At 42.4% G+C, this 19,410-nt stretch overlaps 1 protein-coding gene and 1 long non-coding RNA gene across 2 annotated transcripts; both read right to left on the reverse strand.

Annotated features, from left to right (window-relative positions):
* Positions 1-2,891: 2,891 nt before the first annotated feature.
* LOC100491172 (Fc receptor-like protein 4) lies at positions 2,892-8,647 on the reverse strand. The gene is made up of 5 exons (XM_002938998.3): positions 8,262-8,647; positions 6,336-6,593; positions 4,032-4,283; positions 3,661-3,942; positions 2,892-3,128 (listed from the first exon to the last, which is right to left on the reverse strand). The coding sequence occupies exons 1-5, from the start codon at positions 8,290-8,292 to the stop codon at positions 2,995-2,997; spliced, it is 957 nt and encodes a 318-aa protein (XP_002939044.1). The 5' UTR covers positions 8,293-8,647; the 3' UTR covers positions 2,892-2,994.
* Positions 8,648-14,482: 5,835 nt separating this feature from the next.
* On the reverse strand, positions 14,483-15,508 carry LOC100491341. Its single transcript, XR_004219596.1, has 3 exons — positions 15,368-15,508; positions 15,121-15,192; positions 14,483-14,532 (listed from the first exon to the last, which is right to left on the reverse strand). It is a non-coding gene; the product is annotated as an uncharacterized LOC100491341 (long non-coding RNA).
* Positions 15,509-19,410: the final 3,902 nt, after the last annotated feature.

Genomic DNA, 19,410 nt, shown 5'->3' on the forward strand with positions numbered 1-19,410 from the left:
AAAATAATTGATATAAAATTCATAATATATATTCAATATTTTCCTTATTTTTAGAAATCTGAGTTCCCCTTTACTCACCACCTTCTGTCCTGCACAGGAGAACATATTCTTTATGCTATGCAGGTAACGTGGGCCCTGCTCATTCCAGCTTACAATCTGAAGGTGAAAGAGTATGAGTTTGTGCAAAATCAGGAGTTAATCCCATGGAACAAAGAATGTATCTTTTCTGATTCTTTCAGCTGGTGGAAATGCACTGAAACATGGCCTGCAGCCTGGCAATGCTCCAGCAATGATAGGGGGATTTTGGCCAGACAGATTTGATAAAGTTGGTCAAAGGGTATCAGGGCCGGAAGAACTAAAGGTAGGTAGTAGGTGCATGTCTTTAGGTTTCAGTAGTCAAAGGGGTGCTAGGACCTAGGCACATACCTCTGCGGCCTTTCTAACTCCGGCCCTGAGCGCCAGGATCCGTAAGCAGGCAAATGCCAAGCGGAGAGAAAGTGGCAAGCAGCGGCTGAGGGCCTCTTTTGGCCAGGATCTGATAGGCATCACGGTCATATTTGGGCATTTTATTTTGCTTTATTTTTGGGCCCTATGTGCCATGGGACCAAGCAAAGCCAGAATTGGGCTGAATATTGCACTTTAAGAGGTAGCAGCAGACTATAGGATTCATGTAGGGGTGGGAAGGGAGTTAAGCTTAATGAAATTAAGATTCACTGAAGCAATTAGGGTTTTATAAGTGACTGTCTGAAGGCTGACATTTAGGGATACAGCCCAGTGGAATGTTGGGATGCGGAAGGGAGTGCACTGTATACAGAAAACATATCAACCATTAAATTACTGTAATACCTTATCATGCGTGCCATAGAGAAGGCGGAGGAGGGTAAGTATGCAACTAAACCTCAATTAATCTTCCCACTTAGGAGGTAGAAAACGAGAATTAAACAGTAAGAAGGTACGTTGGATGGGGGGAGACACTGGGGAACATTAGTGGGTAAAGCACAGAAAGGCAGGAGAATGGGTTGTAATAACCCTTGTGTCAGTGTAAGGGGTGCCGCTCAGCACGTCTGTTCCCCCCAGTGTGGCTAACAAGATGGCAGCGCCCACACCCACCACATCCAACAGAACACCTGCACCAACAACATTATGTGCTGACACGTGACGTCATCTTATCCAATTTTAAATAAAAAGACGCTGAGGTTCAATGCCTGCTCATAGAACTTATTCTGTAAATTTCTGGGTGCGTTCTAAATTGCTTTTTGTCTGATCTACTGGTTCCTGACTCTGCTGCCCTATCCCATTCTGATGACTCTGGTTGCCACCAGCCCTGGCCTTTGCCTAAAGCTGACTAAGAGACTCTCTAAAACAGTGATCCCCAACCAGTGGCTCGGGGGCAACATGTTGCTCACCAACCCCTTGGATGTTGCTCTCAGCGCCCCCAAACCAGGGAGTTATTTTTGAATTCCTGACTTGGGGGCAAGTTTTGGTTGAATAAAAACAAGATTTCCTACCAAATAAAGCCCCTGTAAGCTGATAGGGTGCATAGAGGCTGCCTAATAGCCAATCACAGCCCTTATTTGGCACCTCCATGAACTTTTATGGTGCTTGTGTTGCTCCCCAAGTCTTTTTACATTTGACTGTGGCTCCCGAGTAAGAAAGGTTGGGGACCCCTGCTCTAAAACAATTGGACCCATTTTGGGTTGTTGATAATGGGTGGATCTATCAGGTTTGTCTTTCCTTTGCCATGAAGCAATTAGTGCCAATGTGTGTTATTGGGTTATTCTGCCAACGTATCTATTACATGTCTCACTGTACATTTATGCTTTTTTTTCGAGGGGAGTGTTCTGCCGCAAATTGTGTTTTTGCATCTTTGGCTGTTTACTGTAATGGGATAATTGGTACATACTGGAAGGGGGGCCATATTTGTTATTGAGCTCATCAAAGGGGGAAATGTGGGTGCTTATCTGAATTATTTGAATCAAGTAAGTCTGTGATTAATTTTATACAAAGTTGTTTCCATATTAACTATAAAGGAATTTGATCAAAGTCTGATACAGTGACCAATCAAGTTCAAATGAAATGCCATTATGTTTACTAGTCAGTATTTGGTCATGCCTAATTTGAGAGTCAGGATCAGTTGACATACAGTATACAGTAATAATGATCTTTGCCAACAAAAGGGACAGATTTTATCTATGTATGCAATATTTTGTCTCCCCCATAATGTATTTGGCAGTTTTCTCCAGGACACAACAGCATTCTTCATTTTATTCACTGTGGGTTGAAATTGGCCCCATAAATCCCAGATGAGATGCCATTTATGGGATTTCCACATTGTTCTGATCTATATGGGCAACCTAAAGGCTTTGATGAAGTCTTAGACACAAGTGAGACTCCTTCCATCAAACTACTTTGCACTGCTTTTCATGACCCATGATCAAACGTTAATCTAACTTTTCATTAGGGTACAGGTAAACTCCACCCCCTACTGCCTACATGATCATGGGAAAGGAAAAAGCTCAGGAACATTACCTACAAAGAACATAAGTAGGAGGAAAAGTCCTAGTAGGGACTGATCCCCAACCAGTGACTTGCAAGCAACATGTTGCTCACCGACCCCTTGGATTTTGCTCCCAGAGGCCTCCCAGTGCCCATTTTTGAATTTCTGGTTCAAAGGCAAGTTTTGGAGACATAAAACAATATGTACTGCCAAACAGAGCCTCCTGTAGTCTGCAAGTCCACAGTGGGCTACCAATTAACCAATCCTAGCCCTTACTGGTCAACCCCTCATCTCATCATTGCTACTTACGTTAGGAAGGCAACAGAATGAACTAGATCTCCAGTATTGCCTCATATGTGAATAATCCCAATATGACAATCAAACAACTCGTAGATTAACTTCGCATCATGTGTATTATTTCATGCACAGTACAGAACTTTATATGTGGGTTTCTTGGTCGTTTTTAGCTCTTTCTTGAAGCTCTGTTGTATCTGCTTTTATGTTTTTCCCTTTTTCAAATGGTTGATGACAAAACATAAACAAAGGACTGATAAACATACAGACACTATCAGCCGTATCAAGTTCTGCAGGGTGTAATCAACGAGAACGCGTCCTTCATTCTGTTTGACCTCTGTTCAAAAGAAAACAAGACAAATAGAATCTTGAAATGCTTTTGGTGACACAAATATAAGAAGAGTAACTAATGGTATAGTGAGACTTCTCAATAGGGAAACACATTTTACAGGGAAAAGAATAACTGAATCGGGCAGTTCTACATCATGCAATCGCAAAATCTACAGGTTCTCTAAACCCTCAACATAACAAATCAATGGAGGTCCATGAACTAATAGTATTTTGCCGGAACGTTCCGGAGTGGGAACAGAGGCACCATCAAGGGGACAGATGGGAGTCCTATCAGAGCTAAGGTCCAGAGGACAGGCCCTAGATAGAAACATAACTCCCAATGCTCCAGATGTCTGAACCATAAGGTAAGGGGCTTGCTGGAGAATAGATGGGGCTTGGAAGAAGGAGGGCATTGGCACCATATTTCACTGTAAACCCACTGGCTCATTGCAGCAAATACTGACAAGGGAAATTAGTATTTAGGTTGTAGACTCTAAAATAATGGGTTGTGTATGTTACAACCCGTAGTAACATCTCACCTTGGATCTGGATATACAATGTATTGCTCATTTTCTTAATTCTGCTGGCAACAGCTTCCACTTCACATGTGTAATACCCAGACTGATTCACTTGTGCTCCCCTAATGTGCAGCTTATTGGATAGGAGTAATTCCTGCGTGCTTCGGCCATCTTTGCTGAAACCAAATCTGAGATCTGTGCTGCCTCTAGCAGGGGTGAGGGTAGTACTGCATGTTATGGTCAAGTTAGCCCCTTCTCTCGTCTCATTGGAACTCACTTGGAGCTGTGGCTTGGAGAAGAGTTCTAAAAGAGGACAATCATTACAAATTGAGGAAAATATACTTTTCTACGTGCAACAGAAGAGAAAATAAAGGGGCAGTGTCTGTGTTTACCTTTCACAGAAATCAAGGCTTCATCGATAACTGGCCTGTCATTAAATATATTCCTTGAGCAACGGTAGGTACCAGATGCGTTCCTGTATGCTGTTCCAAGTGACAAAGCAGAGTCGCTGGTTGAAGACTTTAGGGTGGTGCCGTCCTTGTAGAACACTGCCCCACTGGAAGCTCCAAAGACAGCACTATGGCATCTCAGGATCAAGGAATCCCCTTCATAAATGGTTGGAGGAGCCTGAAGGGTGACATAACCTGCAGCAGTGACATTTTTTAATAGATGAGCAAAGCACTTCCATGATAAATAGTGAGTAAATCCTTATACATCTGTGATTTTAGGTGAACTATGATCACATGAAGTCCCATGATAAAAGTTGCCAACTCAGACCAAATCGGCAGTCTGTTGGGCCACGTTTGGGCCCTTTTTTGTGGCTTGCCTAACCAACAATAAGCCAAATATACAGTGGCTTGCAAAAGTATTTGGCCCCCTTGAACTTTTCCACATTTTGTCACAATACAGCCACAAACATGAATCAATTTTATTGGAATTCCACGTGAAAGACCAATACAAAGTGGTGTACACGTGAGAAGTGGAACGAAAATCATACATGATTCCAAACATTTTTTACAAATAAATAACTGCAAAGTGGGGCGTGCGTAATTATTCAGCCCCCTGAGTCAATACTTTGTAGAACCACCTTTTGCTGCAATTCCAGCTGCCAGGCTTTTAGGGTTTGTCTCTACCAGCTTTGCACATCTACAGACTGAAATCCTTGCCCATTCTTCTTTGCAAAACAGCTCCAGCTCAGTCAGAATAGAAGGACAGCGTTTGGGAACAGCAGTTTTCAGATCTTGCAACAGATTCTCCATTGGATTTAGATCTGGACTTTGACTGGGCCATTCTAACACATGGATATGTTTTGTTTTAAACCATTCCATTGTTGCCCTGGCTTTATGTTTAGGGTCGTTGTCCTGCTGGAAGGTGAACCTCCGCCCCAGTCTCAAGTCTTTTGCAGACTCCAAGAGGTTTTCTTCCAAGATTGCCCTGTATTTGGCTCCATCCATCTTCCCATCAACTCTGACCAGCTTCCCTGTCCCTGCTGAAGAGAAGCCCCCCAGAGCATGATGCTGCCCCCCCATATTTGACAGTGGGGATGGTGTGTTCAGAGTGATGTGCAGTGTTAGTTTTCCGCCACACATAGCGTTTTGCATTTTGGCCAAAAAGTTCCATTTTGGTCTCATCTGACCAGAGCACCTTCTTCCACATGTTTGCTGTGTCCCCCACATGGCTTGTGGCAAACTGCAAACGGGACTTCTTATGGTTTTCTGTTAACAATGGCTTTCTTCTTGCCACTCTTCCATAAAGGCCAACTTTGTGCAGTGCACGACTAATAGTTGTCCTATGGACAGATTCCCCCACCTGAGCTGTAGATCTCTGCAGCTCCCCCAGAGTCACCATGGGCCTCTTGGCTGCATTTCTGATCAGCGCTCTCCTTGTTCGGCCTGTGAGTTTAGGGGGACGGCCGTGCCTTGGTAGGGTTACAGTTGTGCCATACTCCTTCCATTTCTGAATGATCGGTGGAACAGTGCTTTGTGAGATGTTCAAGGCTTTGGAAATCTTTTTGTAGCCTAAGCCTGCTTTAAATTTCACAATAACTTTATCCCTGACCTGTCTGGTGTGTTCTTTGGACTTCATGGTGTTGTTGCTCCCAATATTCTCTTAGACAACCTCTGAGGCCGTCACAGAGCAGCTGTATTTGTACTGACATTAAATAGAGTGCACCTATGTGTAGTCATTAGCACTCATCAGGCAATGTCTATGGGCAACTGGCTGCACTCAGACCAAAGGGGGCTGAATAATTACGCACACCCCACTTTGCAGTTATTTATTTGTAAAAAATGTTTGGAATCATGTATGATTTTTGTTCCACTTCTCACGTGTACCCCACTTTGTATTGGTCTTTCACGTGGAATTCCAATAAAATTGATTCATGTTTGTGGCTGTAATGTGACAAAATGTGGAAAAGTTCAAGAGGGCCGAATACTTTTGCAAGCCACTGTATGTGGCAGGTTTAAAAAACTCAGATTGTATAAGAATTGCATTAGCATGCTGATGTGGTCTTCCCCCAATGGGTCACACAGGTACACAGTATTATCTGCTCATTGTGACCAACAATGATCACATCTGATCATTTGTCTCAGCCTGTGAGTGGCCATATTGGGTAGAGATACATTTTTTTTGGTATCCTAACCTAAAGGAGTGGATATTCTCAAAGCAACAATCACAATATATTATAGGTAACTCACTTTCAGTCACTTTCAGCTTGACGGCATCGCTTCTCTCACTGGTACCGGCCTGGCACTGGTAATTCCCACTGTTGGCACCCAAGGCAGCATTAATAAAAAGGCGCTGCCCTGAACTTATTCTCTTGTTGTCTCTGTACCAGGAATAGGTTGGCGTTCCTTGCACAGGAGAGGCCACGTTACACGTCAGAGTTATGGATTCTCCAAAAAATATTTTGCCCACATCTGGCTGAAAGGACACCCAAGGTGTAGCTGTGACACCTGCGTAGTGACAAATATCACAGTTAATTCACTTGGCGCTAACCAATAAATAGGCTACCATATATGGCTGAGTAGGATGCAGTATTTGGTCCCTGTGAAATGATGCTCACTTGGCAGAGATCCTTATAAGGAATCTAAATAGGGGCAAATGCCATCAGAGCCAAGAGTAAGGTTCCAGCAAATGCAGTTATAGCATTGGAGTGGTCACCCCAAACTTTGCCCTAAATGACCCTACCTTGGCTTCTATTTCATCCAATTTGCCTTAGGGTGCCATAGGGGATGCCTAACTAGATGGACATCTACATCTAAAAACACGAACGTTGGGTTGGTCTTGGTTTGATGCACTAGTGAACATACAGAGACTGAATAATAATATATAATACTTGATTGCCATCTAGTGGAGGTGCTGCAAGCCACACATTTTGCTGACACCCACAATTAATGCATAATGTTTTATATTACACTGGTTCCCAAGCGGAGGAACTGGCCCCTCTGGGGGCAGTGGGGGGGAAGGGCTCAGCCAGGTCAGGTGAAATTTGGGGAGAATGCCACTATCTTACATATACCTAAAACCCACTGTGCAGGTTATGGAGATTTGGCATGGTTACCCCTGGAACTATAGCAGAGTGACTGATACCCCAATGTTTCTATATATCTGTAACCTTGTTATGAGCTAAGGGGGCCCAGCCTGAAGGCCAGTTAGGGGGGGATTTGGGGTGAGTGCTTATTTGTGCCCTGGGTACCCCTGGAACTATAGCAGGGTGACTGTTACCCCAATGTTTCTATATATCTGTAACCTTGTTATGGGCTAAGGGGGCCCAGCCTGAAGGCCAGTTAGGGGGGATTTGGGGTGAGTGCTTATTTGTGCCCTGGGTACCCCTGGAACTATAGCAGGGTGTCTGTTACCCCAAAGTTTCTATATATCTGTAACCTTGTTATGGGCTAAGGGGGCCCAGCCTGAAGGCCAGTTAGGGGGGGATTTGGGGTGAGTGCTTATTTGTGCCCTGGGTACCCCTGGAACTATAGCAGGGTGACTGTTACCCCAATGTTTCTATATATCTGTAACCTTGTTATGGGCTAAGGGGGCCCAGCCTGAAGGCCAGTTAGGGGGGGATTTGGGGTGAGTGCTTATTTGTGCCCTGGGTAGCCCTGGAACTATAGCAGGGTGACTGTTACCCCAATGTTTCTATATATCTGTAACCTTGTTATGGGCTAAGGGGGCCCAGCCTGAAGGCCAGTTAAGGGGAGATTTGGGGTGAGTGCTTATTTGTGCCCTGGGTACCCCTGGAACTATAGCAGGGTGACTGTTACCCCAATGTTTCTATATATCTGTAACCTTGTTATGGGCTAAGGGGGCCCAGCCTGAAGGCCAGTTAGGGGGGGGATTTGGGGTGAGTGCTTATTTGTGCCCTGGGTACCCCTGGAACTATAGCAGGGTGACTGTTACCCCAATGTTTCTATATATCTGTAACCTTGTTATGGGCTAAGGGGGCCCAGCCTGAAGGCCAGTTAGGGGGAGATTTGGGGTGAGTGCTTATATCAATAACACTATGATGAGCTGGGGGAGCAGAAGAGCTGTTGGACCTCTAAGGGGGGTTCAAATGAAAAAGTCTTACAACCACTGCATGACCGCATACACTAATATAAAAGAAAAGCACCAGTACTTACAGACAAAGAGCAGCATCACCAGTGCAATCATAGCAACTCCCTGTTGCTCAGACAGTAGATTCTGTAGGCAGAAGCTGCAATAGAGTAGTTTTTCCTGTTGCAGAAGCCTGGCCCCTGTCTATGAAATACTTACATTATTGTGTGGTTTATTATTCAGGATATGCTCAGAAGCGCAACCCACAAGTTTAACCTCAGTGTAAAATGTGGTCTTCACAGGAGAACCAACAAGAAACCTTCTCTGGTTTACAAGTGTAAGATCAGCAGTAATTGAGGTATTTCATGCAGTAGGATTATTAATAGGACGGGGCTTGGCTTTAAGTTGAATGTTGGTCTAGTCAGAACATTCAGTTGCACAAAAACTACCCGCCCCTATATTTCATTGTTTTAGGCCAGCCCTGGTACCCCTGGCCATGCCCAGATATAGCCAACAAGCACTCGATCCACCCCCGCCCATCGATGAACCACCAGAAAGAGCTTGGTCAAATGTGGATCGGGTGTTGGTTAAAAAATTTCTGACCACCTGATAACTAGTTGCTGTGGGTTACTAGAACTGCTGCAAGTCCTTCACAGCTCTTATTACATTATGCACATTCAAACTGTGCCTATAACAAGCACAAGGCTCATACCTGTTAGGAAGGATAAACTATAAATACAAATTAGACTTAAACACTTAATTCTTTGGAAAGCAGCAACTATGGGTTTAATGACTATAATTATCATTTATTAATGCATTTTCCCTTTGCTATCCCTGGAACAACAATTGTTAACCTAATTAAGGGTCACCATGCTATTTAATAAACGGATGCTTCTTTATCAGTAACTCATTCTAAACCAGTCCTTAGACATAATAAAAGCAACTTGAGAATAAGATTAAGAATCATTTATCAATAACAACGCTTTTCTATAAAATTTTAATACAATAAATATATCATTCTTATAACTGGAGGCAAGCCCATTATTGCTGATCATAGTAGGTGGCTGTGAACAATAGCTTCTGCATGAATACTTAGCCAACAGCTAAATTCTATCTTAATAAGTGGCCTATTAAAGTATCTTTTTCAATCGGCTTATATATATACAGTATATATATATATACTGTATATCAGGGACTATTTCCTGTTTACATCTTTTTCCGAGCCACCATCTTGTGATGGTCAGTGTGTCACTCACTGATCACCTGACAGGAAGTAATGCAGCTCTGACTGTAATTGTGCCCATACATTGTGCTGTATATTAATCGTCAGATAGAGGTGGAATTCTATTGTTTCTACCTACATATCTGACAATTCAGCTCTTAACATTAGTGGAGTGGATGGAAGATCTTTCCTGCAGCCAATGGTAGCTGCAAAGATCGTTATTGTAACGCGTATCGCCACCTTAAGAGAAGGAGGTGTGGGAGTAAAAGACACAGCTCTGTCTATTCATTGGCTGATGTAACTGAGCATGTATGTGTGCCTTTGGTTTGTGTGGTCACAGTGTCTTATACAACCCTAAGGGATGGTCTTTAGTACATAAAATGGCAGTGTTTCTACATGGCATTATTCAATGGCATATAGTATACTATTAAAAAATATATTTTTCATGAAAAAAATATTAAACTGTATATTCAATGGACTATTTGTGTATTCGAAATAAACACATTGAGCCACTGACTTAGCAAGTGCAGCTACTGAGATGGGTATTATCTACTGCAGTGATCCCCAGCCCCTTGGATGTTGCTCTCAGTGCCCCCAAACCAGGGAGTTATTTTTGAATTCCTGACTTGGGGGCAAGTTTTGGTTGAATAAAAACAAGATTTCCTACCAAATAAAGCCCCCTGTAAGCTGATAGGGTGCATAGAGGCCCCTAATAGCCAATCACAGTCCTTATTTGGCTCCTCCATGAACTTTTATGGTGCTTGTGTTGCTCCCCAAGTCTTTTTACATTTGACTGTGGCTCCCGAAAGGTTGGGGATCCCTGATCTACTGTGTGTACAAATCTGCATTAAATCAAAAGGCAGCTGTGGGTCAATGCATCCTGCTTCTAGTTAAGTTGGACACATATATTGCAGATCGTCAGGCTGTCTCTTGGAAAAGGTGATGAAACAGCCCCACCGCCACAAGCTGTCACTCACCATATCCGTTTTACAGCACGCAGAATGTTGTGCAAGTGTTATACAGGGGGAATGATGTGGTAATCACATGACTGGCACTGCAACTGTTGTATAAATAAACCAGGCTCCCTGATTTGTTGGCCTTTGTTATACTTTATCAATAGCCGGGGTTATGTTCTATGGGGCGCTCATATACTGCCTGTTAACTGCTCAAAGCACTGCTGAATAAAGAAATGCTGCATTCGGAGCAGTGTTGGTCCAAGAGGGTTATAAGATTTTGAGTCAGGGGCAACTTTTTGTGCTCTATTTTACAGGATGTATCTATTAAACTTTTCCACATTTTGTCACGTTACAGCCACAAACATGAATCCATTTTATTGGAATTCCACGTGAAAGACCAATACCAAGTGGTGTACACGTGAGAAGTGGAAGGAAAATCATACATGATTCCAAACATTTTTTACAAATAAATAACTGCAAAGTGGGGTGTGCGTAATTATTCAGCCCCCTGAGTCAATACTTTGTAGAACCCCCTTTTGTTGCAATTACAGCTGCCAGGCTTTTAGGGTATGTCTCTACCAGCTTTGCCCATCTACAGACTGACATCCTTGCCCATTCTTCTTTGCAAAACAGCTCCAGCTCAGTCAGATTAGATAGACAGCGTTTGTGAACAGCAGTTTTCAGATCTTGCCACAGATTCTCCATTGGATTTAGATCTGGACTGTGACTGGGCCATTCTAACACATGGATATGTTTTGTTTTAAACCATTCCATTGTTGCCCTGGCTTTATGTTTAGGGTCGTTGTCCTGCTGGAAGGGGAACCTCTGCCCCAGTCTCAAGTCTTTTGCAGACTCCAAGAGGTTTTCTTCCAAGATTGCCCTGTATTTGGCTCCATCCATCTTCCAATCAACTCTGACCAGCTTCCCTGTCCCTGCTGAAGAGAAGCACCCCCAGAGCATGATGCTGCCCCCCCATATGTGACAGTGGGGATGGTGTGTTCAGAGTGATGTGCAGTGTTAGTTTTCCGCCACACATAGCGTTTTGCATTTTGGTCTCATCTGACCAGAGCACCTTCTTCCACATGTTTGCTGTGTCCCCCACATGGCTTGTGGCAAACTGCAATCGGGACTTCTTATGGTTTTCTGTTAACATTGGCTTTCTTCTTGCCACTCTTCCATAAAGGCCAACTTTGTGCAGTGCACGACTAATAGTTGTCCTATGGACAGATTCCCCCACCTGAGCTGTAGATCTCTGCAGCTCCCCCAGAGTCACCATGGGCCTCTTGGCTGCATTTCTGTTCAGCGCTCTCCTTGTTCGGCCTGTGAGTTTAGGGGGACGGCCGTGCCTTGGTAGGGTTACAGTTGTGCCATACTCCTTCCATTTCTGAATGATCGGTGGAACAGTGCTCCGTGGGATGTTCAAGGCTTTGGAAATCTTTTTGTAGCCTAAGCCTGCTTTAAATTTCTCAATAACTTTATCCCTGACCTGTCTGGTGTGTTCTTTGGACTTCATGGTGTTGTTGCTCCCAATATTCTCTTAGCAACCTCTGAGGCCGTCACAGAGCAGCTGTATTTGTACTGACATTAGATTACACACAGGTGCACTCTATTTAGTCATTAGCACTCATCAGGCAATGTCTATGGGCAACTGGCTGCACTCAGGCCAAAGGGGGCTGAATAATTACGCACACCCCCCTTTGCAGTTGTTTATTTGTAAAAAATGTTTGGAATCATGTATGATTTTTGTTCCACTTCTCACGTGTACACCACTTTGCATTGGTCTTTCACGTGGAATTCCAATAAAATTGATTTATGTTTGTGGCTGTAATGTGACAAAATGTGGAAAAGTTCAAGGGAATACTTTTGCAAGCCACTGTAAGTCTGCTAAAAATCATTTAAATATTGAATAAACCCAATAGGATTGTTTTGCCTCCAATAGGGATTAATTATTTTTTAGTTGGGATCAAGTACAGGTACTGTTTTATTATTACAGAGAAAAGGGAATCATTTAACCATTAAACAAACCCAATAGGGCTGTTCTGCCCCCATAAGGGGTAATTATATCTTAGTTGGGATCAAGTACAGGTACTGTTTTATTATTACAGAGAAAAGGGAATCATTTAACCATTAAATAAACCCAATAGGGCTGTTCTGCCCCAATAAGGGGTAATTATATCTTAGTTGGGATCAAGTACAGGTACTGTTTTATTATTACAGAGAAAAGGGAATCATTTAAACATGAAATAAACCCAATAGGATTGTTCTGCCCCAATAAGGGGTAATTATATCTTAGTTGGGATCAAGTACAGGTACTGTTTTATTATTACAGAGAAAAGGGAATCATTTAAACATGAAATAAACCCAGTAGGGCTGTTCTGCCCCAATAAGGGGTAATTATATCTTAGTTGGGATCAAGTACAGGTACTGTTTTTTTATTACAGAGAAAAGAGAATCATTTAAACATGCTATGAAGACTGGGTTGCTACATATTGGACACTGATTTTGAGAATTGGCCATTTAGGAAGTGTTTGATTGGCCAGTCATGAAATATCATTACTTTATCATGTTAGCAACTCCAAAGTGTCCATACACAGGAACCTCTTCACTCCTCAGAGTAGGAATACTCTGCCTTGGGCTACGTGGGGACTACTCATCCATAGAGTAAATCAAAGGTTTGTGATGGGTCGTTCAGGGACGGTGGATTTTAGGTGCATGTTTGTCCTCAGCATTGAGTATGTAACATCCTGGGTAATAGAAAAGAAAAAGACAGTAATAAACTGATGTAATGCCTTAAATTTGGTTCATATTTTGCATGATATATTTCACATATTCTCAATTTGCTACCTAAAATATCTAATTGGTAGTTCAACCAATCATTTCAACTCAAATGTCTCAGTTCTTCATGACTTTTAGAGCAGCGGCTGATACAGCAAATTATTCATAATCTTGTTTCATCTTCTGGACCGAGTGGTGAGAAAACTGGACTTGCAGTTATGGTGACATTGGGGTGAATAGATTGTCATGAAAGCCCATCTTAAAGATAATTTAAGCTAAGGCTTGAGGGATACACAGTAATTATTTTCTGTTCCAAATAGTTTTAGAATGATGGCTAAAATAGCAATGTTTTCCTATGTAGGGATGTAGCGAACCTCAAAAAAAAAGTTCGCGAACCTGTTCGCGAACTTCCGCCGAAAATTGCGAATATTCGCGAACTTTGCGAACCCCATAGACTTCAATGGGAAGGCGAACTTTAAAACCTAGAAAAGCCATTTCTGGCCAGAAAACTGATTTTAAAGTTGTTTAAAGGGTGCCACGACCTGGACAGTGACATGCAGGAGGGGGATCAAGGGCAAAAATTTCTCTGAAAAATTGACACACGCTGTTTTTCGAAATGATCGGTAATTTTGCGACTTTTTCGTAATTTCCGGCGCTTTCGTAAAGTTATGGTAAGTTTTGCGACTTTTTCGGAGCATTCGTAACGTTATCATAAGTTTTGCGACTTTTTCGGAGCATTCGTAACGTTATCGTAAGTTTTGCAACTTTTTCGGAGCATTCGTAACGTTATCGTAAGTTTTGCGACTTTTTCGGAGCATTCGTAACGTTATCGTAAGTTTTGCGACTTTTTCGGAGCAGTCGTACCGTTATCGTAAGTTTTGCGACTTTTTTGGAGCATTCGTAACGTTATCGTAAGTTTTGCGACTTTTTCGGAGCATTCGTAACGTTATCGTAAGTTTTGCGACTTTTTCGGAGCATTCGTAACGTTATCGTAAGTTTTGCGATTTTTTCGGTGCCGGCGAACCCAAATTGCGAACATCACGAAAAGTTCGCGAATTTGCGGACTTGCGAACACCCGATGTTCGCGCGAATTAGTTCGCCGGCGAACAGTTCGCTACATCTCTATTCCTATGTCAATAACCTTGTTATGAGCTGGGGTGGTCCTCGCCAAATGGGGGATTCAATGTTTCAAAACCTCTGTTTTTTAGTTTAGTTCATTATTTCATACTTCATAAATCAGACCCATGGATTTAGATATCCATGCTTCATGCAATAACTGACGGGAACTGATTGAAATAATTCTTTTTTATCCCTAATGTCGAAATGATTTCCACTGCACTTGTGTCATTGTAAAGAGAAGTGTCTCCAAGATACTCACAGTCTCAGGGGTTGGTGATGGGGAAACTAGAAGAAAGAAAAAAAAACAATGTTGTACAGTTAGTTAATGTACTGCTAATGCACTGGCAATCTGTGGATACCAGAGAGACTGCTGTAAGATGGTATAGACAGTCACTATTTATTGGGCCGGTGGGGGCTGTTTGGGCTTGTGTGTAATTAAAATGCCAGGGCCTATTTTAAATGCCAGTCCAGGGCTGAGTCATTGTTGTTATGCAATGGGATAAAAAGGACATGTGTATATAAGGATATGAATATAAACAGTTTTAACTTTAGTAGATATCAGGGGTTCTCTTTGGTTCCAGATCAACAGTAGCTGGTTTGGTTGATCATGTGAGGGCAGAATAGAAAAGATTTAAGGCCCAGCAAAAAGTTTTTCACAATCTTAATATAATTTCTTAATGGAACTTGCCCATGGAGCCACCTTGTGGTTAACTTGGTTTTGAGCCTAGGACTAAGTACCCATCTAGGTACGAAACGCGTAAGGCTTTTTAGCATTATGTGTAAGAAAAAAGTAAATCTCAAGTGAACCCTTGAAAGGCTGAACCTGGTGACCCTGTGTATTTCTTGGCTATATTACTACTGTATGTTACTAACCTTTCTGTGCTTTGGTGAAATCAATGTAGGCGTAGCACAGATCTTCTCTGGTAGCAGGGGCTCTATCAGGAACTAAAATAAAAGGAAACAACATTACAGTTTCATTATTCAAAGGAGCCAAAGGTTGAATAGGGAAGGTCCAACCCTGTACATGGCTTGGTAAATTTCTATTCTCAGGGCTGGAGGTGATGTACTGATGAACACTGAGGAGCAGAGGCTAAACACACAGACAGTTGGTGTCACTTACCTGGAGGAGGTGGAGGCGAGTGTTGGCCAGTGAATAAAGCTGAACATTTCTGTCTGTATTTGAAGAGAAGGGCAGCTACAATGATAAGTAAGATGCCTGAGACTGCAGCAGAAATAATAAAGGCCAGGAAGTGTTTCTGGTGTATATCTAAAGGGAAGAATCAAGTTAAACTTTATAACAGACACAACATACTGTAAGTATAGAAATTTCTTCTGTGCTTACATTGGCTGTCAGCATGTAAAGTTTCCTCTTCTGAATCATTCTTTCCTCCAAAGGCTAGAGAAAAAAGAACAAAAAGACAAATAAGAACAAACATGGATAACCTATGGGTAAATATCACAGGAGCGGCAGAGGGAGCTTCAAGTCATCTGGCAAGCGTGGTGACGGCCCCGGAGGCTGCTGCAGCCGGGGGACTGGGAGGTGAGCCTCAGAACGCAGCAGTAAAAGCAGGGTAGGCAGGGGACCATAACGCACTGATAGAAGGGTTGAGGCAGTTCTTGGCAGGGTAGAAGGGCCCTTCTCATGTGTGGGTCGGTGGGCCAGGCCCAGCAGTAACGTAACCACCAGCAACACAACAGGTGGCAGCAACGTTAGGGACAGTGAGCACGGCAGGGGTGAGTGCAGGGAGTGAACTGCCCCCCACACCAAAAGGGGATGGAGAGGGAAAGGCGGAGAGGGAGGCCTTGACAAGCGGCATAGCGGAGACAGCCAGACAAAAGGCCTATGTGGCATTTGCTGGCCCTCTGGGGTACATAAAACAGGAGGTAAAAGAGCGAATATGGAAAGGGGAGTTTGTGGAATTGTTTTCCCTACTCACCCTGGATGAGGCAATAGAGTTGAAGGAGGAGGAAGAGAAGGATAGTAAGAAGGAGGAGGAAGAGAAAAGATATAGGAAGCTGCCAAAGACTTTTGGGAATTGGCTACAGGCTTTCTGCATTTTCTTGCATCGGAGAAAAGAACCCCCGAGAAGTGTTCGGCACTGTTCTGCTGTGTAGATGGGATTTGAGAAGTGTTGGTGGAATTATATTAATAAATAAATAATGCTTATAAACTAATTTAGTAAAACAGGTCCTACACTGTACCCATGCAGTTACCCATTTAGCAGCCTATCGGTAGTTACTTTTTCACAATCATCTCCAAGTTTGAAAATCAAAACAAACATCTGATTGGTTTTTACAATAGAATGATGATGCAAATAAGTACTTACATTACACTGTAGTCATATAGCCCTTTAGGCTACTGTAACCTCTATACAGCAGGGACATGTTGTCCGAATTACACTGAGTAGGGCTCTGCATACAATCAGTAGCAGATGTACACAAAAAAGGTTATTAATAATAATATTAATTCCATATGGGTAAAAGATTCATTGTGTTTGTACAATTATAAGTTCCCCTGAAGCTTGGCCCATATACAGAAGGCAGCGCCAGTGGATCATAGGGACATTCCATAGACTGACCGCATTTTATAAACTGGATCCCTTGTTGGGCACAGCATCAGTACTGAGGCACAGGAAGCAAAGTTGGGGTGCAAAAGGGAAAAGTATGTTTGAGGCACAAATGTCCACCTTGAATATAATGCAGACACAACTCTAATCAACCCTCTCCCAAATCAGAATCAGTATAGCCCATTTGTGATGCTACCTGCAGCAGCTGGGGGTATATCTGATTAGCCTGGTGAAGACCAGGACCAACTGGGGGGTTTTCTCAGTACCCCAGTAGCCCAGTCTAACACATCATACTAGTAACTGCCAAAAACAGTGTTGCGAGAGACTCAGATGATGGAAAATGAAGCTCAAAATGTACCTTGTACATGGATGATAAGCGTTTGGCTCACTTTCTTGACTTTGCCATCTATTGTTCTCACTTCACAGGAATAATATCCAGAATCATCCCGTTGAGTTTTATAAATCTGGTATTTTTCATACGAACTGAATTCCTTTACCTCCTGCCCATTTCTGAGGAAAGCAAACTGCAGCGGTGCTGATCCGTTCAAGCTGTCGGAGCTACATATAAGTGTCATATTGGCACCTTCTGCCACTGGATAAGGGCTCACTTTTATTTGTGGGTTAGAGAACAATTCTAAAAAAGAAATTCATCCAGACTTAATCTATGAATTAGCTCCAAGATCACAGATTCTTAACTCACAACAAAAGCCAAAAAAAAGGGCAGCCATGACCCCCTTTAATATAATTTAGTGGAGACAACCATAAAATTGGGATGCACTGAATCCAGAATTCGGTTCGGGTTTCTGGCTTTTTCAGCAGGATTTGGATTCAGCTAAGTTCGGATTTGATACGTTATTTGCCCAAATCCTTTACGAAGGATTAGAGTTCAGCCAAATCAGAAAATAGTGGATTTGGTGCATCCCTACCATAAAAAGGTGATATAAATCATGAATTTCAAGCCAAATATTGGATCTTGGGGCTGAGTCCGATACTTAATTTGGGTTAAGCAACTGCTTCAGACACAAATAGAAGCTCTATTGGTCTGGTCAGTCTATAATTAGCGTATGAATAATACAGAAGTCCTTGAAAGCAAATGGTACATTTCATAATTCTGTGATTAATTGCTTGGTAAACTGGCTCATGAATGAACTTCTCATTTTGGATTTTGAAACAATAAGTAAAATGCAAAAAAATGGCTAGAATTCAGGAAATTCACCATGACATTGGGATAGCAGTGAGATGAATAGGGGGCTAGCCTGAATGGCTATTGGGGTAACATTTGTACGGCTAATGTTTGTTTGCTGTCGTAGATACTCTCCATTCTGTAGACTACTTTAGTTCAACAAATGATTGCTTGGGCACCAATGGGATTAAAAACAAAGTAGGAATTTATTGAGCATATTAGGCCTTAGAACAAATATTGGTGCAGTACATTAGCAATACGGAGGGCATGCAATACTAACATCAATTAATGTAGTTTCCCTTCATAAGCACACATGGAACTTTCTAGGCTTCTCAGTTTCAAACTCTGCTTTAAGCACTTGCCTCCCCCTCCCCATTTTAATAAAAGGCCTAAATATTTCCTTGGGTGCTATAACAACCAAAGAACTTTTGTTTTTAAACAAGTGATACCTGCTGATTGGTTGCTAAAGATGACTAGTCCTGTAGCAAATGTTGCACCTTTTATTACACACCCCCTAATGTAGTCCTTATTTGGCAGATTTCTCACAAGGCAACCAATATATCTCTTTGGTGGAGCATAGGGTTGCTCAGTCTAGTACCTCATCTAGATAGTCCCTTGTCCTTAGACTTCAGTGGGTTCTATATATAACAGGCTCTGGGCTTGCTTTACTTACTTTTGGGGAAATCCCAAGACGAAAAACCAGACATACCCCCTTATATGCCCCCTCCCAGGGAGAGTCTTCTTAGGTTTAGGAAAACCTTAACCTGCCAGGTAGTTTCTTATCCACTTACTATAAGTAGGCTTATTCCAGGGGCATTAAAATTATACCATATCTTTTGAAATACATTTAAAATAAATGGATATTTATGGGTCTTTAACCTGGGGGTCATGGCTATAGATCTGTGGAGGGGCATGCTTACAGCTGTAGAGGTGAGGCAAGCCTACACTGCAAAGTGTAAAAACTTAGTCTAAAACTTTAACTAAAGGTCATAAATAAAGGCAGACTTTGATGCTGATTTAGCTCCTAGATATGTCTACCACTGCATGTATATAGAAGAGAAAAGAAAATGGCGTGTCATTTGTACTCACCTAGTACATTGACATATGCTGATGCCCTCCTTGTCCCATTTTGAGTTTCCGGTGTTACATCACAAGTATAATACCCAGAATCCTTTGGTGTCACTGATGGAATGCGGTATATGTACTTGGACCCTAATTCCTGCACAACACGTCCATTTTTAGAAAAAGCAAACATCATTCTTGAAGTTATTCTGTTGAATTCAGAGCGCATTGAACAGACCAAGGTTATTTCATCCCCCTCTGTCGGCTGATATGGGCTCACCGATAGCGTTGGGTCAGAGAACTGGCCTAAAATACAGAAGGGACATTGCAGGACACAAATATTTACTCTGA

Source organism: Xenopus tropicalis, chromosome 8 (assembly GCF_000004195.4).
Source record: "Xenopus tropicalis strain Nigerian chromosome 8, UCB_Xtro_10.0, whole genome shotgun sequence".
In the NCBI taxonomy this organism is placed as follows: domain Eukaryota; kingdom Metazoa; phylum Chordata; class Amphibia; order Anura; family Pipidae; genus Xenopus; species Xenopus tropicalis.